Raw genomic sequence first — 25,688 nt, 5'->3', positions numbered from 1 at the left:
GATGTTGTGTTGATAAGGTCCTAGGTGCTGCCTTGGGTTGCCTATAGTTTCAAACCACAGAATCAAAGGTAGGAAGAGCTAAAGAAGTCATGTCTTCAAGGAACTTTTAACCATTTGTCATAAGAAAATTGACTTCATTGAAACTGAAAGCTTTTCCGCTAAGGTCAGGAACACGGCAGGGATGTCCGTTATCACCACTGCTATTCAACATAGTACTAGAAGTCCTAGCCTCAGCAATCAGAAAACAAAAGGAAATTAAAGGCATCCAAATCGGCAAAGAAGAAGTCAAACTATCACTCTCTGCAGATGATATGATACTATATGTGGAAAACCCAAAAGACTCCACTCCAAAACTGCTAGAACTTGTACAGGAATTCAGTAAAGTGTCAGGATATAAAATCAATGCACAGAAATCAGTTGCATTTCTCTACACCAACAACAAGACAGACGAAAGAGAAATTAAGGAGTCCATCCCATTTACAATTGCACCCAAAACTATAAGATACCTAGGAATAAACCTAACCAAAGAGACTAAGAATCTATACACTGAAAACTATAAAGTACTCATGAAAGAAATTGAGGAAGACACAAGAAATGGAAAAATGTTCCATGCTCCTGGATTGGAAGAATAAATATTGTGAAAATGTCTATGCTACCTAAAGCAATCTACACATTTAATGCAATTCCTATCAAAGTACCATCCATTTTTTTCAAAGAAAGGAACAAATAATCCTAAATTTATATGGAACCAGAAAAGACCTCAAATAGCCAAAGGAATATTGAAAAAGAAAGCCAAAGTTGGTGGCATCACAATTCCGGACTTCAAGCTCTATTACAAAGCTGTCATCATCAAGACAGCATGGTACTGGCACAAAAACAGACACATAGATCAATGGAACAGAATAGAGAGCCCAGAAATGGACCCTCCACTCTATGGTCAACTCATCTTCGACAAAGCAGGAAAGAATGTCCAATGGAAAAAAAGACAGCCTCTTCAATAAATGGTGTTGGGAAAATTGGACGCCACATGCAGAAAAATGAAATTGGATCATTTCCTTACACCACACACGAAAATAGACTCAAAATGGATGAAGGATCTCAATGTGAGAAAGGAATCCATCAAAATCCTCGAGGAGAACACAGGCAGCAACCTCTTCGACCGTCAGCCGCAGCAACATCTTCCTAGGAACATCACCAAAGGCAAGGGAAGCAAGGGCAAAAATGAACTTTTGGGATTTTATCAAGATCAAAAGCTTTGCACAGCAAAGGAAACAGTTAACAAAACCAAAAGACAACTGACAGAATGGGAGAAGATATTGCAAATGACATATCAGATAAAGGGCTAGTGTCCAAAATCTATAAGAACTTAGCAACCTCAACACCCAAAGAACAAATAATCCAATCAGAAATGGGCAGAGGACATGAACAGACATTTCTGCAAAAATAGACATCCAGATGGCCAACAGACACATAAGAAAGTGCTCCACATCACTCGGCATCAGGGAAATACAAATCAAAAACCACCATGAGATATCACCTCACACCAGTCAGAATGGCTAAAATGAACAAGTCAGGAAATGACAGGATGCTGGCGAGGATGCGGAGAATGGGGAACCCTCCTACACTGTTGGTGGGAATGCAAGCTGGTGCAACCACTCTGGAAAACAGCATGGAGGTTCCTCAAAATGTTGAAAGTAGAACTAACCTATGACCCAGCAATTGCACTGCTGGGTATTTACCCCTAAAGATACAAACGTAGTGATCCTAAGGGGCACGTGCACCCGAATGTTTATAGCAGCAATGTCTACAATAGACAAACTATGGAAAGAACCTAGATGTCCATCTACAGACGAATGGATAAAGAAGAAGTGGTATATATACACAATGGAATACTATGCAGCCATCAAAAAGAAATGAAATCTTGCCATTTGCGACGACGTGGATTGGAAGGAGAGGGTATCATGCTTAGCGAAATAGTCAATCGGAGAAAGACAAACTATCATATGCTCTCCCTCATATCAGGGAGAGGAGATGCAACATGGGGGGTTGAGGGGGTAGGAGAAGAGTAAATGAACAAGATGGGATTGGGAGGGAGACAAACCATAAGTGACTCTTAATCTCACAAAACAAACTGAGGGTTGATGGGGGGAGGGGGGTTTGGGAGAAGGGTGTGGGGTTATTGGATATTGGGGAGGGTATGTGCTATGGTGAGTGCTGTGAAGTGTGTAAACCTGGCGATTCGCAGACCTGTACCCCTGGGGATAAAAATATATGTTTATAAAGCTGTAGAAAAAAAAAAAGAAAAAAGAAAGGATGAATACCCAAGTTTTGTAGCAACATGGACGGGACTGGAAGAGATTATGCTGAGTGAAATAAGTCAAGCAGAGAGAGGCAATTAGCATATGGTTTCACTTATTTGTGGAGCATAACAAATAGCATGGAGGACAAGGGGAGATGGAGAGGAAGAAGGGGAGTTGAGGAAATTGGAAGGGGAGGTGAACCATGAGAGACTATGGACTCTGAAAAACGATCTGAGAATTTTGAAGGGGTGGGGGGTGGGGAGGTTGGGGGCACCCGTGGTGGGTATTGGTAGAGGGCACGAGATTGCATGGAGCACTGGGTGTGGTGCAAAATAATGAATACTGTTATGCTGAAAAAAAATTAAAAAAAAGAAAAAAAAAATTAAAGAAAAAAAAAGAAAAAAGAAAATTGACTTCATTATCTAAGTATGGATGTTTCTATGGGGAAATTTCAGCTAAGAATTAGTCCAGACAACAGCACAGAATAGCTTGAGAGAGCTGTCATCAGTGCCTGCCACAGTCTCTCCTTAGATGAGGGACAGGATAAAGAGAGTGGAAAGAAGACACAATTATAGTTGGGGACTTCATAACCTTTCTTACAAATGTGGTGTGGCCATCTGGGAACTGCTGGCTGATAGGGGCTGCCTTGTGAAACACTGCTGCTGCAAAGTCCCCTTCCTCACAGCCTAACCTGCTCTAAGCACCTCAGAAACCATTTGCATTGTGAAATTCTAACTTTAGCTTTAAAATCCTTTCATTGGCGTTCTCCAATAGTTTTTTTTTTTTTTTCAGAAATAGCTCAGAAAATTTTTCTCTCACCTCGTTTGCCATTTTACATCTCATTTGAAAATGCTTTAATTTCCATTTTTTGGGTTATTACTTTACACTGGTAGTTTTCTGTCTAAAAATTCTGTAAGCCAGGCAGGTAACTTTATGAAGAATCTATGGAGACAGAAAACAAATTCTAGCACACATCCATGTTGTGGTATTAAGGACAGGTGAAAGATTGCCAGGTATTTCAGATGTTTATCATCCTAATTTAATTACTTCAGTAGTTCAGTTTTCAGTTGACCAGAACCTTGCAGTGAAGAGACAAGCTCAAATCAACTCCCTGGAGTTTTAGCAGTTCAGTGCTTCCCTGCCCTGCCCCTCCCCTCCTCTGTTTTGATGTCCTTGGGCTCCATGTGACAAAGGATTCTGTCACCCTGATGTTGCCATCTGATCTGCCACTAATTCTTTTTTCCCCCATCAAAGAAAATCAGACCTTCCCAAAGCAGTAAGACTCTTCTCTCAGAAGATGAATGGAAGGTGTTAGGACTGATGGAAAATACAGGGACTCAAGCCATTGTTAAACTCTGAGTATATGGAGATGAAGGTGTCACTGGACTATAAGTCTTAGCAGGGACAGCCCAGAGCACTTTTCCTTCTAAGAGAGAAGGATGAATTTTGGGTAAATAATGTTGGCAGTAATATTGTCTTTTGAATGTCCCAAATTTATTTCTATAATACAGAAGGGTGTGTGTGTGTGTGTGGTGTGTGTGTGTTGTGTGTGTGTGTGTGCAGGAATGGATGTTTCTATATAAAATAAATCTCTGGTCTGCTAAAATCCCCACAAGTTATCCTAATGCCTATTGTAATCATCTCAGGAAACCGATTTTTTTCTTCACATATCTTTTATAAGCAAAGAAAGCTATAGAAGAAAATTGCTTTCTTTAAAGGCAATTAGTTTTAGGCTATTGGTTTGAAACTGGCCCCATAAACCATCAACCTCAAATCAAATTATAACCAGACTATATAAGCCATTTGGAAATTCTTCTGGTAGTGAAAACCCATCTTTTGTATTGTCGCATATACAAGTATATGATATGTTGCTTACCTAAGCAGTATGAGTGTGAGATCATTTTCTTGGCATCTTCGATGCCGTATTTTGAAAGCTTTTGTCCATGCCCATTTTGAATATCTCTCTTCTTAGCAACAGAGAACACTGGCTGAACTATTTTGAGTATCATTGGTTGCCTCTCCTAGTCCCTCAGGGCTTTGGACAAATTTCAATTAGGACAATTACATTCCACTTCACTAATTCACCCTCAGCCCCACAGAGTACACTGTTAAACAGCAGTTGTTCTCCTCGGAGAATATTCCTTTTGTAACCTAAGGTTGTATAGAGAATAGCGAATGATTGAGGCCAACTCAAGTCAACAGGAAGCCAAGTCTGTTTTAGGTTGCAGTACCTAGCAAACACGAATCCCAAAGTGGTTTCCACATCTTCAGACCTCAGCCTGCCATTTCACTTTTACAATCATTAAACCTGCAGTGAAGAAAAGCAGTCATGCAGTCAGGAAGGAGCATGTTGTCTCCATGCACAGGCAGTCATACCTTATATAACACATGTATTTAAAAAAAATTATTTGAAGATGATTGTTTAGAACCCAGAGGCTTGTGCGGTTTGATACCTTGGTTATCCTCACAAAAGTCTATTAGTACCCATAATATACCTGTGGCATGTGTGTGTATGTGCTGACAAATCCCGTCAGTGTTTTTCTGGAAACATTTACTCATGTTCCAGTCTTATAGTGAATGACGTAGATTCTCAGTCTTGATTGCACATACAATCACCTGGGAGCTTTGAAAATTACTGATGCCCAGTTCCACCTCCAGAGATTCTGGCTTATTTTGTTTAGGGAGCAGCCTGGACTTTGAGGCTTTTAGAAGCTCCCCAAGTGACTCTAAAGTGCAACCAAGGCTGAGAATCCCAGTTGTAGCACAGGACTGCAAGTCTGCTGAGCTGGATTAGAGACCTAGCATGTGACCTTGGCTATGCCAATTATTTTCTCCAGGTCAGCATTATTTTTATATATAGAATGGAGGCAACGATATCTATTTTTTCTCCTAAATTTCAGGGTAGTCTGCAATTTATAAGAGAGAGAAAATATATATACATTAAAAAAATTTATTGACATATTAGAAATGTATTAAATTAGTGAAGAACAGAGGTCTTGGATCATGGAGACGAGGTTCAAAACCAGATTGACCACTCATTAGTTCTGTGACCATGAACAGATTGCTTATCTTCATTAACCTTTAATTTCCTTCTTAGTAAGGAGTGAGAGGCAGGTAACAATACTCACTTAAAAGGCTGGTTGTAAAAAATGTTTGGGAATGTGTGCCTCACACACTGCCCCTGGTAGATGGGAAGTGCTCTACCAGCTGTAGATGTTGCAGTTACTAGGCACTCTCTCTCTCTCTCTCTCTCCCTCTCCGGTCAATAGCATCAACATGTTTGTTTTTAGCATCTAGCTTCTACTTACTGTGAAGTGAGATCAGGGTCTCCAGCTCCAAGCGACTATTTTAGTGGCAGAGACTCAGGGATGGGTATGAACGCCCACCCCTTCGGAGTCTAAGGCCTTGTAGACCCAGACCAGCTGCTTAGACATGTGGAATCTTAGATCTACTGAATCAGAACCTATATTTTAACAAGATCCCCAGGTAATCTGTGTATATGCTAAAGTTTGCGAAGCACTGGTCTAGGGTTCTAGGGAGCAGTGGGCCTCTTGGTAGTCTGAAAACCTTCAGTCAGGACAAGGCAGCTCATCCCTGTGCGCTCTCACTCTTGTGACCATTGACTCCCGTATTCTTCTTCAGTGGTATCATCTGCAACTTCTGCATTAGTCTTTTATTCTCTTTTCCTGCCTTCCAATCCCAAAGTGAACACCTAACTTTTTTTTTTCTTTTTCTTTTTGAGGACAGTGTAGCATTTCTGATCAAACAGGCTTGGGTTTGAATCCTACTTTTGGATCTGTGTATCCTGCCATGTATCCTTAGATAAATTACTTAGCCTCTTTGAGTCTTGAAAGATCTTTATTCTTCACAGGACTATGTACAGATTGAAGAGACCATGTATGTTGCTTTCTGGCTGGCACATAGCTGCGCTCATTGCATGGCAGTTACATTCTCCAGAAATAACAAGAGGACAGTCATGAAGTCACTTAGGCTATAGCCTGACTGTTCCATTAGCCCTTTATTTTCTCACTTAGAATGTGTGGCAAGAGAAAGTTACACTTCCGAAAGATAACTAAAGGCTGACTTAACTTTCGGAGAGAAATTAGGCCCACAATGCAGGATAGCTTCTTACTTCCTCTAGTAGGAAAAGCTTCTGCGTTCTGCTGCCAAGATCAGCTCTGGGAATAAGAAAGTGGAGGGGGTGGGAAGTGTTGTGGGGATTTAACAGCCTCTTTTCCTCTTTTCCAGTCAATGCCAGCATAGTCCTTCTTGACCTGGTGATATAATAGCCCCATCAGCTAGTTGGTCTAACTGCTACAGTTTATGGGGGAAAGTAGTGGTGGTGGTGGACCCTTAAAAAAAGGAGAATTTGGGGAGCACCTAGGTAGCTCGGTTGGTTGAGTGTCTGACTCTTGATTTTAGCTCAGGGCATGATGTCAGTGTTCTGGTATTGAGCTCTGTGTGGGCCTCAGGGCTCAGTGAAGAGTCTGCTTGTCCCTCTTCCTCTGCTCCTCCCCCTGCTCTCTGTCTCTAGCTCTAAAATATATAAATAAAATCTTAAAAAAAGAGAGAGAATTTCTAAGCATGGGAAATGGGTATCCAGAGGAATTCTGATGACTTTTGGTCATCAGACTCTCCCAGCTCTTTTGCGGTATAGTTTATAGGCAATGATATAAGTCAAATATAATATGAAAGTGCCTATCTATATTTATATCTCTAGTCTGTGGAGATAGATGAGTACCTATAGTAGAAATAATGATAATGGATATTACTCAAGCTATTAAATAGCAAGGTGATATACTACCTTTTTTAATCCTCACAGTTCAGTGTCCTAGGACATATTTTATTATACTGAAATGTCTGGTTATAAAACTATCTCCCTTACCAGATTATAAATTTCCCTACAATAGGGACTATGTCATCATTTTTATCTTTGCAAAACCTTGTGCCTTGCATAGTGCTTACATTTTTGTGCTAAAGAAACGTTTATTTAAAATTGAAAATTGTATGCAATTGACATTATGTCCATCCCACAGATGAAGAAATTGAGATCCAGAGTTTTACAATACCATATTTTATTCATGTTGCTATAGCCAGACACCAATTGGAATTCAAAATGACTCCTAGCCAATTCTCTCTAATGTTACCTGGATTAAGAATACTCTTGGGACATTTCAAAAACTAACCAAATATATGGTCTGTGGGTAGGTTTGTTTCTTGTCCTTGAACATTGAACGTCTATGTTGTAGTTTATAATCAAACAGAGAGGATTTCAGAGTAGAAGCAAGTTCTAGACTCCACTGGTACTTTTCCTTACGCTTGTAGAAATAACTATATTTAGCTTGATGAAAATTGCTTTTTTTTTCTTTTAAATAAGAGCCCATCTTTGGGTGCAGCTCAGAAGATGCTGGCTTCCGTGAGAAATGTGTGGTAATCAGAGAGCTGAGCATATGTATGTTCTTTATCTTATTCTTTCATCTGACTCCTTCGGCATATTTTTAGTCAAGTCTCGTGATTTTTCTGTTTCAGATTCTGTCTGTGGAGTCCACTAGTGGCTTCTTCAGAAGACTTCATTGCTAGACTCAGAGGTTCCCTGAGAGCTTTCCAATTATTAACAACAACAAAAAAAATGCATTTAATAAGGAGAAGAAAATGAATTTTTTAAATGTGCTTAATTTTAAATACTCTGCTAATTGTTTCTTCTTTGCATGTCATTCAGGTTGAAATAAGAAACATTGGAAAAATATATAAAATCAGGCTAGGGCATGATGGGACTAGCAAGCAGCCTGAGTAGAGTTTACAGAGGGTAATGGTTTTTATTTGTATTTAATATTTACTCTATTATGAAAAGAAGGAAGTAGCCTTTTTAAAGCAATAAGAAAGAAAATGTATTTTAATCAATTGTTTTAAATAATGTGAACACAATTTTGTAGTTATAACATTCTAAACCAAATAGGATTCATCTTTGTGAGTTCTTAAAAAATAACGTTTTTATAGTTATATTTACAAAGGTAATCTGTGTTTATGGAAGAAGATCTGAAGAAAAAGTCAAGTAATAAGAAAAAATGAGTTGTTACTCATTGATAATGTTGATGACCACTGGGGTTGTTCACTTTCTTCCAGTCTTTTCTACGAATCATTCTCTTTAACTGACTTTCTTTCTCTCTACAGACACATACACACACACACACACACGTTTGTATATAAATGTATATATTATATATTTATACATGTAAATATATGAATATAATATATGCATATTTACACATACACATTTATGTATATCTCACCACCAGGAGATGTATATCTCCTGCCTTTTCTTTATTTTTTATATTTTATTTACATCATGGCAGTAACAATGGCAATAAATAATGTGTTTTCTAAGTTCTTACCATGTGCTAACTGCCCTTCCAAATACAACAATATTTTTGTTACATAGCAACTCTTTGATTTAGGTACCATGAGTATCCATTTATATAGATGAGAAAATGGAGGCTCAGTAAACAAATGATTGGCTAAGATCACTTTGTAAGGGTCTTATTGTGTGTTAGACTCCAAGGATGGAGGATCTTTTAAAATTACAGTTCTATTTGAGTACAGTTGGTACATAATGTTACTGAGATCTTAAGCACTATCACTGGGCCTTACGTTTGTTTTCAAAAATAGATGGCAATTAAATTTTTAAAAGCCATGAGATTTCTGTATGGAAGCATAATTATTGTGGAGTCAGATGCTATGGTTTGATTTCTAAAACATCTCTGCTTTCTAGCTTTAAATACCATGCATGGTGGTGCGTATTAAGAAGGGTACGTATTGCATGGAGCAGTGGGTATGGTGCAAAAACAATGAATCTTGGAACACTGAAAAAGTAAAATAAAACTTAAAAAATATTTCTTAATTCTTATCTGTGATTTTTATTATTGTATCCTTGATTGTATAATGAAAGTAAATGAGAAAGTGTTAAATTCACTGAAATGTATATTGCAGCATTTCTTAGCACATAACTAATGCAATGAAAACTAGTATTCTAGTACAAGAGCAGATAAGTATGTTCTATTCAGTTAGACAAGAAGTATTTTCTGGGCACCTAATAAATGTCCTTCATAGTGCCAAATGTTGTAGAGAATGGGAAGAAACCATATGTTGGCTTTAAAGTTTCTCTATTCAGAAGCGTTCAGAGGTTTCAAAGGAGAAACAGAAAGTGACGCTTGAGGAAAATGCAATACCTATGGAACCCACAAATTTTAGCAAAATTATGAATTCTGTACCTGTGAGTTACTGGGAAAGATGAGTAAGACATTTTAGGAAGGAGGTCCCCAGCAAGTCTCCTCTTATTGGCCTGTAGTCACTAGCACCACTTGCGCTTTCTCTGGGGCCTTTAAGTGAGAAGACCATTCAGAGGGGTAGCGATATCACTATGTGGTGCTCCTCCAGTGGGCATGGAAAACAGCCCCAAGAATGGCACTCCAAGGAGGGAGTGCTCAGTCCTTGGAACTAAAGGAGGTATCATCTACCCTTGGGTTGGAGGCATAGGTTTCTGTGAAGAATAAATAAGTCAAATCAACAAATGAATTGAGCAACCAGAACTATGACTAAATCATCAAAGTGATGGGGAATAAAGGGCTTTTCCTATGACTTAATTTAATTTTTTTCATTTTAAATTATTTTCAAATTTATAAAAATATGAGAATGGAATAAAGAGTGAATTTTACCCAGAACCCAGTTAACATTGTGCCCCAGTTATTTTATCATTCTCTATTAAAATATCTGTGTATGTGTATACCTATGCATGTTTTTCAATCATTTGAGAGATAGTTACAGATACACTGCCTACTGACCATTAATTTTTTCATTGTTTATTTCCCCCAAACAAAATCCAGTCCAGAATAGTGAATTACATTTAGTTGTCATGTTTCCTTAATCTCCTCCAATGTGGAATTCTTCTGTCTTTCCTTATCTGTCATAACCTTGATATATTTGAAGAGTACAAGCCCATTACTTTGTAAGATGTTTGTCATGATTAAATTCAAATTATTCATTTTTGGCAGAAATTCCACAAAAAGGGTGGTATTCCATTCAGTACCTCCTGTCTAGAGGTACATGGTATCACTTTTTCCCATGACTGGTGACACTCACTCAGAGTAGTTGATTAGAGTGGTGTCTAGCATAATTCTTCAATGTAAAATGCTATGTATTTTGTACTTATTAATTAATGATTAACTAATAGTATTGTGGGGGGAGACACTTTGTTCTCATAAAATTTTTACCCGCTAATTTTAGTATCTATTGATGATCCTTGCCAGAATCAATTATTGCTAGAATGCTTGCCAAATGGGGATTTTTCTGATTATGCCATTACTTCTCCATTTATTATTTGGCATTCTATAGCAGTGTAGAACTTTCTTTTTTCCCCCGACCTAAAAATTTTATTTAATTTGTACCAGCATGAACTTAATGGATTCTTATTTTTCTGATGTGTTTAATCTATTTTTATCATCCTTTATTTTGATGCTAAAATCATCCTACATTCATTTAGTGGAAGACCATTCACATTCCTATTTTCTATTTCCTTTCCTGTCACCATCCATACTCTGAACACTTCACTTTTTTGGCAGAAAAAGGTATTTCAGTCTCACCTAATACTTTCTTCTGTCTAGCCCTGGTTTCCTTTAATGGATAATGACATTTAGGAACTAGTATTTGTATGTGACACACAGAGAAATTACTTTCCTCTCTAATGCCCGCCTACAGCAGCCCAGGGGCCTCTTCTGGTATGAGAGACTGACTATGCTTCTGCTTTCGAAGATGCTCCCAGGAAATAGTTCTGTGGTGAAATGAGTTTGTGAGACACTGACTTTTTCATTCCTCTCTTGGAGATTTGAGGCGCATGTAACTGTAGTGAAGGCTCTGAGATGCCCTGTGGTAAAGAAAACTGTTTTAACAGCATTTCCAAACTAAAATCACCATGGGACCCATATTTTCAGGTAAAATCTATTAACATTCCTTGAGATGAATATTGTGCATTACTATAGGGATTTGAGGCATTTTGGAGACAATTGAGGAAAAAGATAGGACCTGGAGGCAGCAGTAGTAGGTCACACAAATTTTATTGTGAAAGCCCTTGACAGGTTTGCATGCAGGAAATGCCCCTCATTGCAGGAGTCCCTGCATAGCCTAGGGTGGGAATTGCTACTCGGGAGAGAAAGAGGGTAAAGGAACTCCCAGGGGAGAGCAAAATCTGAGGAGAGGGGGCTTATGTGTCTAGGTTTGTCAACAGAACAGTGGGGAGTCTGTCACAGAGCTCCAAAGAGCAGCAGCCACAACAGCTTGGGGTCTCATCACAAGGCCCTGTATTATCAATAGGTAACAGCTGTTGGGTGAGGTTTTTGTGGGATATGCAAAGCAGGCAGGCTCTAAATGGGTGAAGACTTGCTTGTTTGGGCTATCTTTTGGGTGTGTGTGGTAAAATCATTTGCTACTTTTAAACTTAGAAAATTTGAGTTTGCCACCAGCAGGCTTTTGCGCTAATGTGTCTTAGCCTGCCGTGAAGAAATGAACGATGTAAGGATGAATGTGCAGAGGCCATCTTTCAGTGATACAATAGTTGCACACTGAGGTGCATGACTTATGTTTGTATGAATTCAATCATAGTTAATAATAAATAGGGGTCTATAATTTATATGATTTGAAAATGACTAGCCAATGTGCTAATGCACTCTTTTGAAATCTCCAAGCCACAGAGAGTTCTGGGAGAGGGGATCAATGTGAAATCCCAAGGAACTGCTTTTAACCTAGAAGCAGCTAGGTGAACTGTTGGATTATGATGGTCTATCTTAGAGGAAATGGCGAACTCACTATAGGTCTGGCCTTAGCCATCGCCATGATACAGACTAGAATAGACCATAGGTTCTGCTTTCAATCTGAGTGGAGAAGCAAAATCTAGTAGCAACCATACAATAATTAGAAGGCAGTTAAAGGTCCAACTATATACGGGCCCTAAAACCTATGGATTTCCAGTAAGAAAAATACGTGCCCTAGAGGTACCAGGAAGCTTTTGTGAAGAGGCCCTTGAAGAGGAGAGAGGGATGAGTAAGGGCAGAGCAGGGAGAGATGGTTAGTGGAAAGGTACTTGGAAGTCGCCTATTTCAGGAATGAGTGCTGCCCGTGGATGATCATGAAATGTGCATAACTACATATATATGTCCAATGACTTTTCCTCAATGAAAGGGAAAGTGTCTGTTTGCAAAGCTAAGGTATTTTGTGTTTGAATGGTCTTTAAATAGCTTGGATTTTGTCAGACACAAGTTGCTTGACCTAGTTTAGGTAGAGTCAGTTGATAAATGCATTGACCTACAGATCTTCCATCGTGTCTTGCATTCCTACTCGTGCATGTACGAAGAATTCTGTGTGCATGACTATCATCTCTGTCTGATAATTAAACCCTAACCATTCTCTGTTTTGTCAGTATTTCACAATTGCAATGGAAGTTTATCCTGGTGCAACATAAAGTTTTATTCAACTGCATGCATTGCTAAGTGAAACAATTTAGTAATCTTTGTATCTTCTATATATTCCTCTTAATAGTTCCCTTTTCTTAAAGGACTTTTCCTTTTTTTTCTTTTTTTTTAACCAGTACTAGTATAGTCCTCGTTAAATTAACTCTATATTTTAGGACAGATCAAGACCAGGGTAATTTTCCTTTTGTATATCAGTGTGTCGGAGTGGGAGGAAGAGAGTGACAGGTCTGTCTTTTTTGGACTTGAGTGCTGAAATAAACAATAACAAATGCCTAAAGGCATATGCAATTGTACTTATATTCAAAGTACTTCATGAAGTGCTGTTAGAGCACCCACTACATGCAAGAGGCTCTGCTGGGAGTTTGAGCAAGTCCACCCAAGATGTAGTACTGGTCTTTAAAGAGTTTATCCCATAATTAACCCAGCTATATACCAGACCGTGGTTTTGTTCTTCTTAGAGTTTTAATTTTAATTGTCATATCTACCCGAGTGAAAATGCTTCTCTCACTGTATATGTCTTTCAAAATATCTATTGAAGGAGCTAAATGGATTTCTCCCAATTCTCAGGTTCTGAGCAGAAAGGTGGGGTAACCTGACTGAGGTGTTATAACCTCCGTGTTGAACTCTGATGTGTTATTTCAGACATTGTAAATACTACTGTACGTCTCTTGTAGTCAACTATTTTTAGTCTTTGAACTAAAAAGACTTTAACTACTTAGTTAAAATTTCTTGAAGTAATCCAGGAATTTTAGGTTTCTAAGAAACCGAGAATGAGTTTGAGTTCTTATGTTAATGTTTTCTTGTGATATAACAAATATTTTGCTACTGTAAATCAGCAGAGGGCACTCAACAAATGAACTTTAGTTTCTATTGAGGCCATTCCTAAAATTGTTTCTATTCATTCAGGAAATTAAGACAAATTCTGAAGATTTTATATGATAAAGATACTGTCATGTCTTAAGCACTTTGTTTGTTTTAGAAGGGAATGAGAGTATGTTCCATTGAAGAAATATTTTTGGGAACTCATCCTTTTTCTTTTCCCACATCTAACCTAAAATAAAATTTGGTTTTGAAGCTTAATATCAGTGCATTTTTTTTTTCTCAGCTATACTGGCATTTTTATAGTACTCACATTTGGCAGCTCTGTATGAGAGCTAAAGCAAAAGTCAGGGCTTTGGGTCTTTTTACTATAAGTAGAAGTATAGTAGATGATGCCCCAATCTGAAAGCCAAAAAGAAATACTGTTTTCAAAAAACCCCCCAATAATTTTATCATAATCAAAGGCTATTTTCTATGGACTGTGAAATCTGAAAATATGTCATTATTGGGGTGTATGCCATGAAGGTTCCCTCCATTGATAAGGATGCACTGTTTATAGCCAATAGTTTCTGGTGATGAACAATAAGAACACTTACGGGATACTATTTTTGGGGAAGCCAAGTGTTTTTAGCAAGTGTTTGTTGAAATTATTCCTGGTGTCCCAAGTTAAAATGGGTGAAAACGTGCTTTTCTGCTTAACATTTAGATTTTTAGCAGGGATTGGCTGTTCCATTTCATGATGCTCTAGCAGTTTGGGGCTGTTAGTCTTGTGGTAGATTTTTATATCCTTCAGAGTATGAAAGTATTTTTTTCCCCTTGATCATACTTTAGATACCTTTTTGGAGGTCTAACTTGTTATCTCAGCCACATTAACTGGTTGTGCTATTTAACTTCCTAAATACTGGTGTAAAATATTAAGCCAAGTCACTAAATTGATTCCAGGTAACAGTTAGCTTAGCCCCAAAATAGGATGGCTATAACTGAACATAATCATATAGCAATTAACTTTGAATATTGAAAAACCTAAGGGTACAAATTTATTTTAGGAAATACTATCATGTAAAACTAAATTATTTTTGAATCTTGGAGTTTCTATTTTTTATTCTCTGGAATTGACTTTGACTATTTAGAATTGAAGTAAGAAATCTTAGATGTGGAGTCCAAAAACTTGAAAGATATTTGATTTCTAAAGATTCTTTTGTTTGCTTTTTCTCAGACTTTTCCCTGTTGTAATAGAGGACTCAGAAATACTTACCCTGACTATCTCACAAGCTGTGAATATCAAGTGAGAAATGAGGCAAAGCTTAATCAGAGCTTTTCATTCCATACCCAGCTTGCTTCTGCCTCAGTCTTACTCATCTGAGTAGAGGTGTCACCATCCGACTAGTTATCCAAACCAGGACTCTGTACTTTTTCTGGATTGTTTTATTTCTTTAGCCCAGTCAAGACCAAAGGCCTTCCTCCTGACTCTTGGCCCACTGCTCTCTCTCCAAGTGTTAGACTCCCTCTGCAGTGTGGGCTACATACGTGACTTGAATTAAATGGCTCAAATAGAATAGGAACTCTCTTGACACTTCTTGATTCTTCTGTGCCTTTGAATTGAAGTGGGTCATAGGTTTAGGTGCAGTTGTTGTTATTTTTATACTACTACTTCTTGATAAGATATGATAACTTACTTGATATGCGCTCTAGGCAGTTCTGGGGGAGCTAAACTCAGTTAAGAAATTACTTTCTTTTCTTTTCTTTCTTTCTTTCTTCCCCCCCGCTTTTTTTTTTTTTTAAGTTTAAAGCATCTTGTAAATATTTCCAGTTCTTTTCCATTTTTAGTTAGTTCTCCACTTCAGGGTTCTAGAAAGAGCCACAGAAGAGAAAGAGTGAGTTCTAAAATGCGGTAGGAAAAATGGTTGCTTTTGAGGATTTTCTAGTTCAATGAACAGCAGGAAGCACCAGCTTTCTCTTCTCACAAAATCTCCAGTCAAATGTTTAATCTCAAAGACTCCAGCAGTTTATAGAAACATTCTAAAGTTGTGCCAGCTTATTTGAAACCAAAGATAATTCATGTATTTGATAGTCCCTCAGTCAGTTGTAAATACCTTAGTTAATCCTTCTTGTACAGTCCTTATAACAAATAGGGTGTTACCACAAGGAACAGTACCAGAAATAAGGAGGCTTAGAGTCAAGCTTACTTTGTGTCTGATTTGCAAGAACGCTTAGCCTTCTTCACTGAGAACACATTTAAACCTCATTCTATTTTATATTCACAACTCTAAGAAGGAAATACTAATGACTGACATCAGTACTTGCTCCCCTGCTTGCAGGAACAGATCTAATATACTATAAATACTTCAAGTACTCAAAAAGTATGTCAGTGACTATTTGCTTTTATTATTTTTTTTTAAGAAACATTGTCTCAATTGAATATGTAATAAGAATAGACGTAGTACACATTTTTTGTTTTATGGAACAAAGGTTTATAACACTTCAGAGTGGGATTCTAAAAGCATTTTTCTTAACTTCACCTTAATACATCTTTATGGTATTTTTTATATAATCTTTATTTTGTTCCCTGGGTGCAGGAGACAACTATCCACAAGTTCAGTTCTCAGAAAGGACTGACACTGGTTGTATGTCATTTCTCCTCCAAGAAAAGATAAGATTAAATTTAGGGTTACATAATATATTTCATAAAATAAAGTATAAACATAGATGGTGGTAATTTTTGTTGGTTATGAATTGGATTAATTTCAGTCCTAATGGGCAAGAAAGAATGATATGGAGCTTGAGAAGGGAGTGGCTGCTCCATCTGCCTTCATGATCCAGTGTGTCCCAGCCACAGTTGTGGCCCTACCTCCACCCTACTTGGACCTGACTCTGACTCCACTGGGTGTCCTGGTTGGCATTAAAGATAGGCATGAAGGACAGGTAGGGAAAGGGCTACTGGGCCATCTCTGAAGGGCTGAATAGGTTTGACTTTAGTGGGAGAGGTAAACCTGTGGAGAGGTAAGGGCAGTCCCTGCTGTTTAGGGAAATGGACATCCTTTTTCTTATGTGCTTCTGCCTGGTGTTACAGAAGACTGGAATGGGAATCACCTCAATGAAAGCATGCAAGGATTATATAGATAGGAATCTAAGAGACTAGAAGTACTGGGGAGCTTTACTGGAGGGATAAGATGAGTGAAAGAGGGGGTGAGAGGATAGCTTTGGAATTCCTTCCAGGTTAGGGATTGTGTTTTTGTGTATGGACTTCTTCAATGATGAGCTAGAAAATTCAGGGTAGAGCCCTGAAGAGAGGAAGCAGGAGAAGCTACTTTAGGTTGGCTTAGGGAAGGAGAGGTAAAGGAGGCCTTTATCTGTCTTCCCAAATAATCCTAGTCAGCTCATCTTAGTAGAGCAGGAGTAAGGGATTTAGAATAGAAATCTCTTCCTGATAATGAAATGAGCATTTGGCTGAAGTTTTCCTTATGTAGTCTCCAGGAGGATGTTAGAGAGGTGGAACCACAAATAATCCCAAATAACAGTTAAGAATTCTGATCACTAATATCTGTGATTAATGGTGATCCTCCTCTTCCTCCTAGCACCATCTGTACCAGTAAACATTTATTGAGCACTCAGGGTATAGATCGTCACTTTTAATGTTCATATCATAACAAAGTAGATAATAATGTTATTATTTTTTATTGTATTATGTTAGTCACCATACAGTACATCACTGAAGTACATAATATGATTATCCCTTTTGAGGATGTTGAGTTTTTTGAATTGACAATAAGCGATTCCCTGCATCACAGAGCTAGCACATGGATTTGGAAAGAAGTACCTGACTCTCAGGCACATGTATCACCCTCTCTTACTGCCAACTGGGCAAATCAGATGTTCCAGATGAATATGTCTTTCAGTATTCCTAGATATAGTAACCCACACTTGAGAAAGCTCTGCTTTGGAAAGTAACTTTCTATTTCTCTTTTCTACAAGGTAATTTTATCTCACTTTATACTAAAGCACCCTGGTTCGAAAACATTCATTCTGCAACCTGGCAAGAAAGAAATATGCCAGTTTTGCAAACGAAAACCTGAAGACCACAGGTCATGTAGAACTTCTATCCATGGTCATAAACCTAGGAAGTAGCAGGGCCAGGACATAAATGGAGGTCTTGTGACCCAAGCTCAGGCTTGTCCCACTTGAGGTATGTCTTTCACCATGTCCTGCGATTAGCTACTGTATGACTGAGCTTATGCATTGTGACCATCCAGGAATTTTGACCTTTATACTTTCATAATTAGAGTTTATTACTCATTTTAATACTTTAATAATTTTAAAATGATTTTATTACTTTAATAGTAGCAAAAATTGTGACAATAAAAACAAACACAACTGGAAGTAAGATATATGAATGAATGTATCTCTCTTAACCTAAATCATTCTGTTTAATTATTGAATTACCTATTATAAAATATTTATCTTTCTATCCCAGGAATTTTTGACCTTAGCACTTTGACATTTGGGACTGTATAATTCTTTGTCATGGGATCTGTCCTAGGCATTGTTGAATGTTTAACAATATCCATGGCCTCTACACACTAGATTCCAGTAGCACCTTTGCCAACCCCCAGTTGTGACAACCAAAAATGTCTCCAGATGATGCCACATGTCCCTGGGAGGGCAAAATCTCACCCAGTCAAAAACCACTGCTCTATCTCTATATTGTTTAACAAAACAAAACAAATTAATGTAGATTTGTTGTTTTTTATGTTATGGCACCATTACTTTGAAGGTAAATGAAACTCATCCAGAGGCCTCACCCCCAAAGGCTTTTCAGTGGAGTTAGTGGGATTGTGCTCAATTAACTAAAATGATTGAGACTTTCTCAACAGTGAGTACTTCTAAGGATGAGGGATGGTGGTGGTGCCTTGGAAACCAGAGGCTTCTTGCCAGTTCTACAGAGAGTTTAGTGTAGAGGAAGAGCTTGTTGGAATTTTAGATAGGAGGATTTTGTAAAAATCTTATGCTTCATGGGGAAGGTTTCAAATGCAGAATCCAGAAGACTCCCATTCATCTGCTTATGACCCTCATTTATCTGAAGCATCCACTAGGTCCCATTTGAAATTATTCTTACTGTATCCTAATCTTCACATTATCTTTAACCCCCACAGAACTTAGTTTCTTTTATTAAGTGTTTATTGAAAAAAAGAAGTGTTTATTGATATGCTGCTTTAATGTAGTCTTGTATTATTTAATACACTATATACACTAATTATACACACTACACACACAAAATAAGCACACTAATATATACACTAATTCACACTAATACACCTTCACATATAATCTATATACTCTCCTTGATGGTAGAGGGTTTTTTTGTTAAACTCCCAACCATAACCAGAGCAGTGCAATGATTATCACCGTAAGAAATATCACTGCAAGGAGGGCAAAGGTCTGTGTGTCACTTTTGGGGGTCAACTGCATGCAAGCTCTTGGAGGAGCTGGAAATTCCCTCATACCCTCGGTTAGCTTTTTTTGTTTAGGAATTCTGTTTGCTTGCTCTTTTGAGGAGCATATTACTTTATATAGTTCAGGAAGTAATATCTCTTTTTATCCCCAATGAAGAGAAAAAAATCATTATAGGATTTAGGAAGGGAAATCAAAAGATTAAACATCATTTCTCACTTGCTATGATTTTAGGAACAAGGTGGCTCGTGATACGGATCCTCAGCTGTGGGATGTGGGTTACTCTTCTTTTATTCATCCACCACTCCTGTCTGTCCAATTGCCAAGTCAACAACCTCTGAGTTTCGGGACCACTGGGGCAACTGAAGTTTTAAAACTTCAGACAGATGGCAAAAATAATTTTATTTGAGCATTGTATCTACTTTGGATTAAAAAGCATATGAATCTTCATGACTGGTCTCTATCTCTTAGTATTCCTGAATTTTCCATCTTACTGGTATAGAAATAAAGCAAGATATGATTCAGAGAGGGGGACATTTCCAAATTTAATGGAATACATTATATTAATCACTTTTATATTTATTGATATATTCATATGTAAATATGGCTAATGTAAATATGAATTATTTGTGCAGCTTATAAAATGTTTTGCACATTTCTTATATATAATCTCACCTAATCTTCACAACAACCATGTGAGCTATTTTATGGATGAAAAAATGGATACTTAAAGTGGGTATGTAAATCTCTCATGGACAAACAGTTGTAAAATGGTAGACCTAGATTTTGGTCCCAGATTTTCTGTCTGCAAATCCAGTGTTCTTTTAATGGCCTATTGCCTGGAGCAGTAAAGACACAATCAGGCTTTAGGGACAGATGCACTGATTTAGTTTTATTACTTATGTCGACAGATACCCATTTCACGTAGTTGTTTATTTAATCAATCAAAAAACAACCTAAGGACTGCCTTGTGAAAGCTTGTGGAAGAACCAAAGTGAATAGGACATAATCCCTTCCATCAGGTCAGTCACATATTGGGTGCTAAGTCTTAGTCATGAATGGGCAGGTTGTCATGCATTACAAAGTAGGGTCGCCTAACCCAGACAAGGGACTCACCGACCCCTTCTCAGAAGAGGTTCTATCTGAGTCATGTAATGCAGGATGGGCATTGTATGAAAGGTAGTATATCAGATGAAAGCCGTTCTATGTACAGAAGCAAGTGTGCACAGAAACACTGGGGTGAGAAGGAATGTGGGCAGTTGGGGAACCATAACAGATTAGTATGACTGGATTTAGGATGTGAGGGAGAAGTCTCATCAAGTTCAGCTGGGCCTGATTATGAACTGCTCATCATTCTGAGGATTTTGGACTTTGTGCTATAGTTAGGAGTATTGAAAAAGTTGTGGGCAGTATACACAATGATCAGATTTCTATTTTAGAATGCTTTCTGTTGAAACAGTTGAAAAGCAGGGTTTGAAGGGAGACAAAATGGCAGCCATCAGGTTATGAGAATAAGCCAACTGGGAAATAGTGGGGCCTGCTCCCAAGGCTAGGAGGCAGAGGAAATTCAGGAGGCTGGAGACTTATATAGAAGATGAACTAGCTTCTTCAAGGGAGGGGGGCACTTTATCCACTGTGATCGGAGGAGAGGCAGGCAGTTGTGACATTCCTTCTGGAAGCCTTTTGCTGAGATGTTAAGGGGAAGATAAAGTGAAGAGAGCCTTCTTGCGAAATGGCCACCAAGGAGCAAGAGCCGGTGAGAAATCTGTGGAGAGTTCACCAGCCTGGGAGGCAGAGGCAGCTCACCACCTGATGGGAAGTGAGGCACTTTGGCTGGGCAGCTGAGGGCTATTCACAGCCTATGGCTATTGAAATGCATTTAAAAGACATTGGCAATTTTCTAAATTCTGGGGTGTGCCTGCTTTGGTGACTAAAATGAACACAAAATCTCTTTTGGAGTTCCTCCTATAGATTTCTTCTTTAGCAACTGCTATCATGAAATTGAAAGCTTTGAATCAGAGAGAGTCCATTTCAAATCTCCAAGCCTCCACTTTCTTATCTATAAAATTATAAGAATTTGTCCAATCTAATTGGTGATGGTTAAAAAAGATCATCAAGACAAATCACGTAACGTAATAACTGGCAAATAATAAGCAACAGTCCCTACTACTACTACTACTATTAAAAACAACAACAACAAATGTCAGAGTATGAAGTACATTTTAGCAACCCCTGGGATGCATCTTGAAGTTCTATGGGAACTGGAAATCGCACAGTTCAGTAATTGTTTCTTCTAAATCCAGGTGAACATACAACACACAAAGAGCAAGAAGACCCTAGATTTTGTGATAAATGCATGGTTCTTTCAAATGCAAACTGAGGGGGATGTTGTCTGTGAGCTTCCTGTACTACAAGAAGGACAAGCCATTTTTCCATGTGTGTTATTAATTTTTAGTACCACATATTGTGTATACAAATTGTTTTATAGTTGCTTAAATTTACTTCTGAACTACTTAGTTACAGAGCATTTTTCTACCTTTTTATTATTTATTAATTTTAAAAAATGATTTTATTTATTTATTAGAAAGAGAGAGCACATGTGCACACAAGGGGGGAAGGGGAGGGGTAGAGGAGAAGCAGATTCTTCACTGAGCAGAGAGCTGGACTTGGAGCTCAACCTCTCATCTCAGGACCCCAGGATCATGACTTGAGCCAAAGGCAGATGCTTAACTGACTGAGACACTCAGGTGCCCCTATTTTTTCTACTTCTAAGAGGGTTGTTTACCTTGAGAAATGACTTTTTCTGTTAGACAGCATGGGTCACTGGTGGAGCTGGGATTAAATGTGATCTCAGAGGTTCTTATGGTTCAACTACAGTTTCAGGGGCTAAGGCTATGAGAGAGACATAATGTCAGGTCTGGACCTCATCTGGCTCTGTCTGGGTCAGTGACCACCTCAAGCCATCACCTCACTTTTGATGCATTTTCTCATTCACACTTACCTCAGTTTAAACTTAAAGCATCATGTACAATAACATTGCCACCCTTGCCACTAAAATACTAAGCATGTCATACATAGAACAGTCTTTTTTTTTTTTAAGATTTATTTATTTATTTGAGAGACAGAGAGAAAGAGCGGGGTGGGGAGGGGCAGAGAAAGAGAGTCTTAAGCAGATTCCATGCTGAGTATGGAAACTGATGTGTTGCTCCCTCTCACTACCTTGAGATCACATTCTGAGCTGAAATCAAGAGTTGGACACTTAGCCAACTGAGCCACCCAGGCACCCTAAGAATAGCCTTTTAAAAAGGTCTTGGGGTGCCTGGGTGGCTCAGTGAGTTAAAGCCTTTGCCTTCAGCTCAGGTCATGATCCCAGGGTCCTGGGATCGAGCCCCACATCGGGCTCTCTGCTCAGCAGGGAGTCTGCTTCTCCCTCTCTCTCTGCCTGCCTCTCTGTCTACTTGTGATCTCTGTCAAATAAATAAAATCTTTAAAAAAAATTCTTTTATTTCTCTTTTTGAAAAAGCTACAGATCTTCTAGGTATAAAAATGCCCATTCATAATTAAAGCTAATAATTGAAAAAAATTTAAAATCTCTCAATAGTCAAACCATAAGTGACTCTTAATCTCACAAAACAAACTGAGGGTTGATGGGGGGAGGGGAGTTGGGAGGGGGGGTGGGGTTATGGACACTGGGGAGGGTATGTGCTATGGTGAGTGCTGTGAAGTGTGTAAACCTGGCGATTCACAGACCTGTACCCCTGGGGATAAAAATATATGTTTATAAAAAATAAAATAAAAAAAAAATCTCTCAATAGTTACAGAAAGTCCAGATAAGAGGAATTCTCATAAACTGCTTTTTTTATAGCTTAACCCATGGATCTGGGTTCAGTTTGTATGAATTCCCAGGTAATGAATTTTCTTTTTTTTCTCTCCCCTTTTTTTTTCCAGTAGTAAGATACTATGTTGATGTCCATACCGGGCAACTGAAGCAAGCAGAAACAGAGTCTGAAGTTTCCCTGTGTCTCTGTGGAGAGAGGGGAGACTCCGGTCTTAGACTGCTGGACAAATCTAATATGCCAGTAAAATTTCAAAGAGGACAGGTGAGTCCACACAGATAAATTTCCCATGTGTTTAGCAATCTCCCTGAAGGTGGACACTTCTAATTGAAAACTGAAAGGTGCTTGACACCCTTCAAGTTTTCATTCTAGAACATCTTTAACACAACGTTTCCTGACTTCCTAATATCCTTTGTTTTAGAATTTCTTGAAAGAAAAATGGGATGCAGTAGACTAACAGTGAATAATAGAACAAAGAAAATTACATTAAAATTTCATGATACTATAAGAAAAAAATGAGATGATATCAGGGAAAATATATATAAACATGCCCTGTTAGAACTGAAAAGTATGAAGTATTATTCTAAAAGATCAGGTCATAGAAGGGCCATTATAGTACATTTTACATAGGAACACAATAGACTTTCTTTAAAACATCTTGAATGGAATCAACTAAATTATTGTCACACCTTAAGCCCTTCACTATTCCCTTTTGTCTGTATATATATATAACCCTGAGTCTTCCTATATGTTAGATGTTTGAGGAGTGGCAGTGAAATATATAAATACATGATCAACCCAGTTAATTTTTAATGTTATTTTGTTATGTATAGAAAGAAAGTACTATTTGGGGTCTGTAACTAAAAATAGGAATTATGTAACCCTAGCATATATTTTTCAGAAAGAAAGCTCTCAAACCAGTTTGAGAGTGCTTCTTCTCAAGCTTTTTTTTTTTTTTTTTTTTACTTCATGAATTATTTTGAAACAGAGATCTTAGAGATCACCTAAGCTTGTCTTGTCACTGAAAGTTACATAGATGCTTTCAACAGAATGAAGAAAGCTGAATCTGCTTTGGATGAGGGAATAAGCAAAACTGTGCCTAATTTTTGCCATCACACGTGAATTAATTTTGAGTAGAACAAAGTTTTAGATGTCATGATCTTATTACTATTATTATACCCAGTGATCAGAGATGTTCTCTCCAAGGAATCCTCATAGCTTTCCTTCAGTCCCAGATTCTTTTGCCTTGCCATTTTGCGATATATATGATGATGGGGGCTTCATCTCTCCTGCTTGTCTGCTAGTTGGTCTATTGGTGTGCAGCATCATGTGAGGTTTCATGTTAAGATTTGTTAGGTGGTTTTGATTTTCTCAGTAAAGGACATAATCTACTAAGAGTATGGGGGCAGGAAAGGTTTCAACTGTGATCTGCATACGTGCTACTGAATCCCCCCCCCCAACACACACTAAAATAAATTCTTGTTTCACATCTTAGGCTTCCTCACAATTTTGTTTGAGGAGCTCACCGACATTTAAGTTTTAAAGCCAATGGATTAATGTCTAAAGTCTCTTATATCTGTAAGATTATAGGATTTTAATCTTAGCCCCTGAACCCATTACTACTTTTTCTCCACCTTACTCTAACAGTATAAACTCTCCCTCTTGAGTCTCACAGCAGTTTGTTAGTGCCTCTTTTGACACTATACATTCTTCAAATATCAAGAGTCCATTCTCTCACTGAGATTTAAGCTCTTCACCATTATCTTAGAAGGGCAAGCACTTCACCATTATCTTAGAATTCCTCAACCCCAAACACAGTGCAGGCAACCACTTTATAAGTACTTGTTATTTAATAATGTAAATATACTAAAATTGCAGTGGGTTTGGGGGGCACCTGGGTGGTTCAGCTGGTTAAGCATCTGCCTTCAGCTCAGGTCATGATCCCAGGGTCCTGGGATCCAGCCCCATTCAGCTCCCTGCTCAGTGGGGAGTCTGCTTCTCCTTCTCTCTCTTCCCCTCTCCCTACCTGTATGCTCACTCTCAAATAAAGTCTTTAAAAAAAAAATAAAAGATTTCACAAGTCATTTTCACTGTTAATCTTCAGTTCATTACTGTATGTAACATTTACCAGAGAATGGAGAGGGTGAATTACAGATGAAATTAAAATTGGGCAGGAGGTATAATTGTAATCAATGTATAGATAAGTAAAAATATGGGTTTACTGGTATGTTTTGAGGTTCAGAATCAGAGATATAAAAGTATTTTTCTTCCCTGGCTCATTTCACATTTTTCTATTTTTCCCTCAATGCATGGAATATAATGGGAATGCCAAATGATTTCAAGAGTTTTACAGTTGAGAAACTGTGACAACAACCTTTTAGTTTATTACCAGAATGATTTCACACCAGCCACAGCTCACACCCTCAGCCCCTGATTGGGCTGGTTATTGTCATATTCCTCTACAGTGTCCAGTTGTGCAATCAAAATGCAGCGACATATGTGATAGACCTAATTTAATTCTATCTTCAAAACTAAAGTTACTTGAAGAAACAAGAAGTAAACAGGAAGTTGATTTAGACAATCTTTCTGGACGTTGAGGTATCATAGTTTGGATTTGCTTCAAAGCAGACAATTAGACAAAGACTGGGTTACAGTAATTTATTTGGGAGGTGATCCCAGTAACTATCTTTGGAGTGAAGGAGTTGGGAAAATGAGGCAGGAAAGGAAGAAAAGCCATATAGTGACATTAAGGAGCTGGAACTCCTTCT

At 38.1% G+C, this 25,688-nt stretch overlaps 1 protein-coding gene across 1 annotated transcript in view; it reads left to right on the top strand.

Annotated features, from left to right (window-relative positions):
- LOC125098892 (lipoxygenase homology domain-containing protein 1-like) overlaps positions 1-25,688 on the top strand; it is a 182,976-nt gene that overhangs the window by 40,360 nt on the left and 116,928 nt on the right. The window contains exon 5 of the mRNA XM_047728119.1: positions 23,033-23,184. Within this exon, the coding sequence (XP_047584075.1) occupies positions 23,033-23,184 (152 nt within the window). The remainder of the gene's footprint in view (positions 1-23,032; positions 23,185-25,688) is intronic.

This window comes from Lutra lutra, chromosome 4, assembly GCF_902655055.1.
Source record: "Lutra lutra chromosome 4, mLutLut1.2, whole genome shotgun sequence".
NCBI lineage: Eukaryota > Metazoa > Chordata > Mammalia > Carnivora > Mustelidae > Lutra > Lutra lutra.
This window is presented reverse-complemented; position numbering and strand designations above follow the sequence as displayed.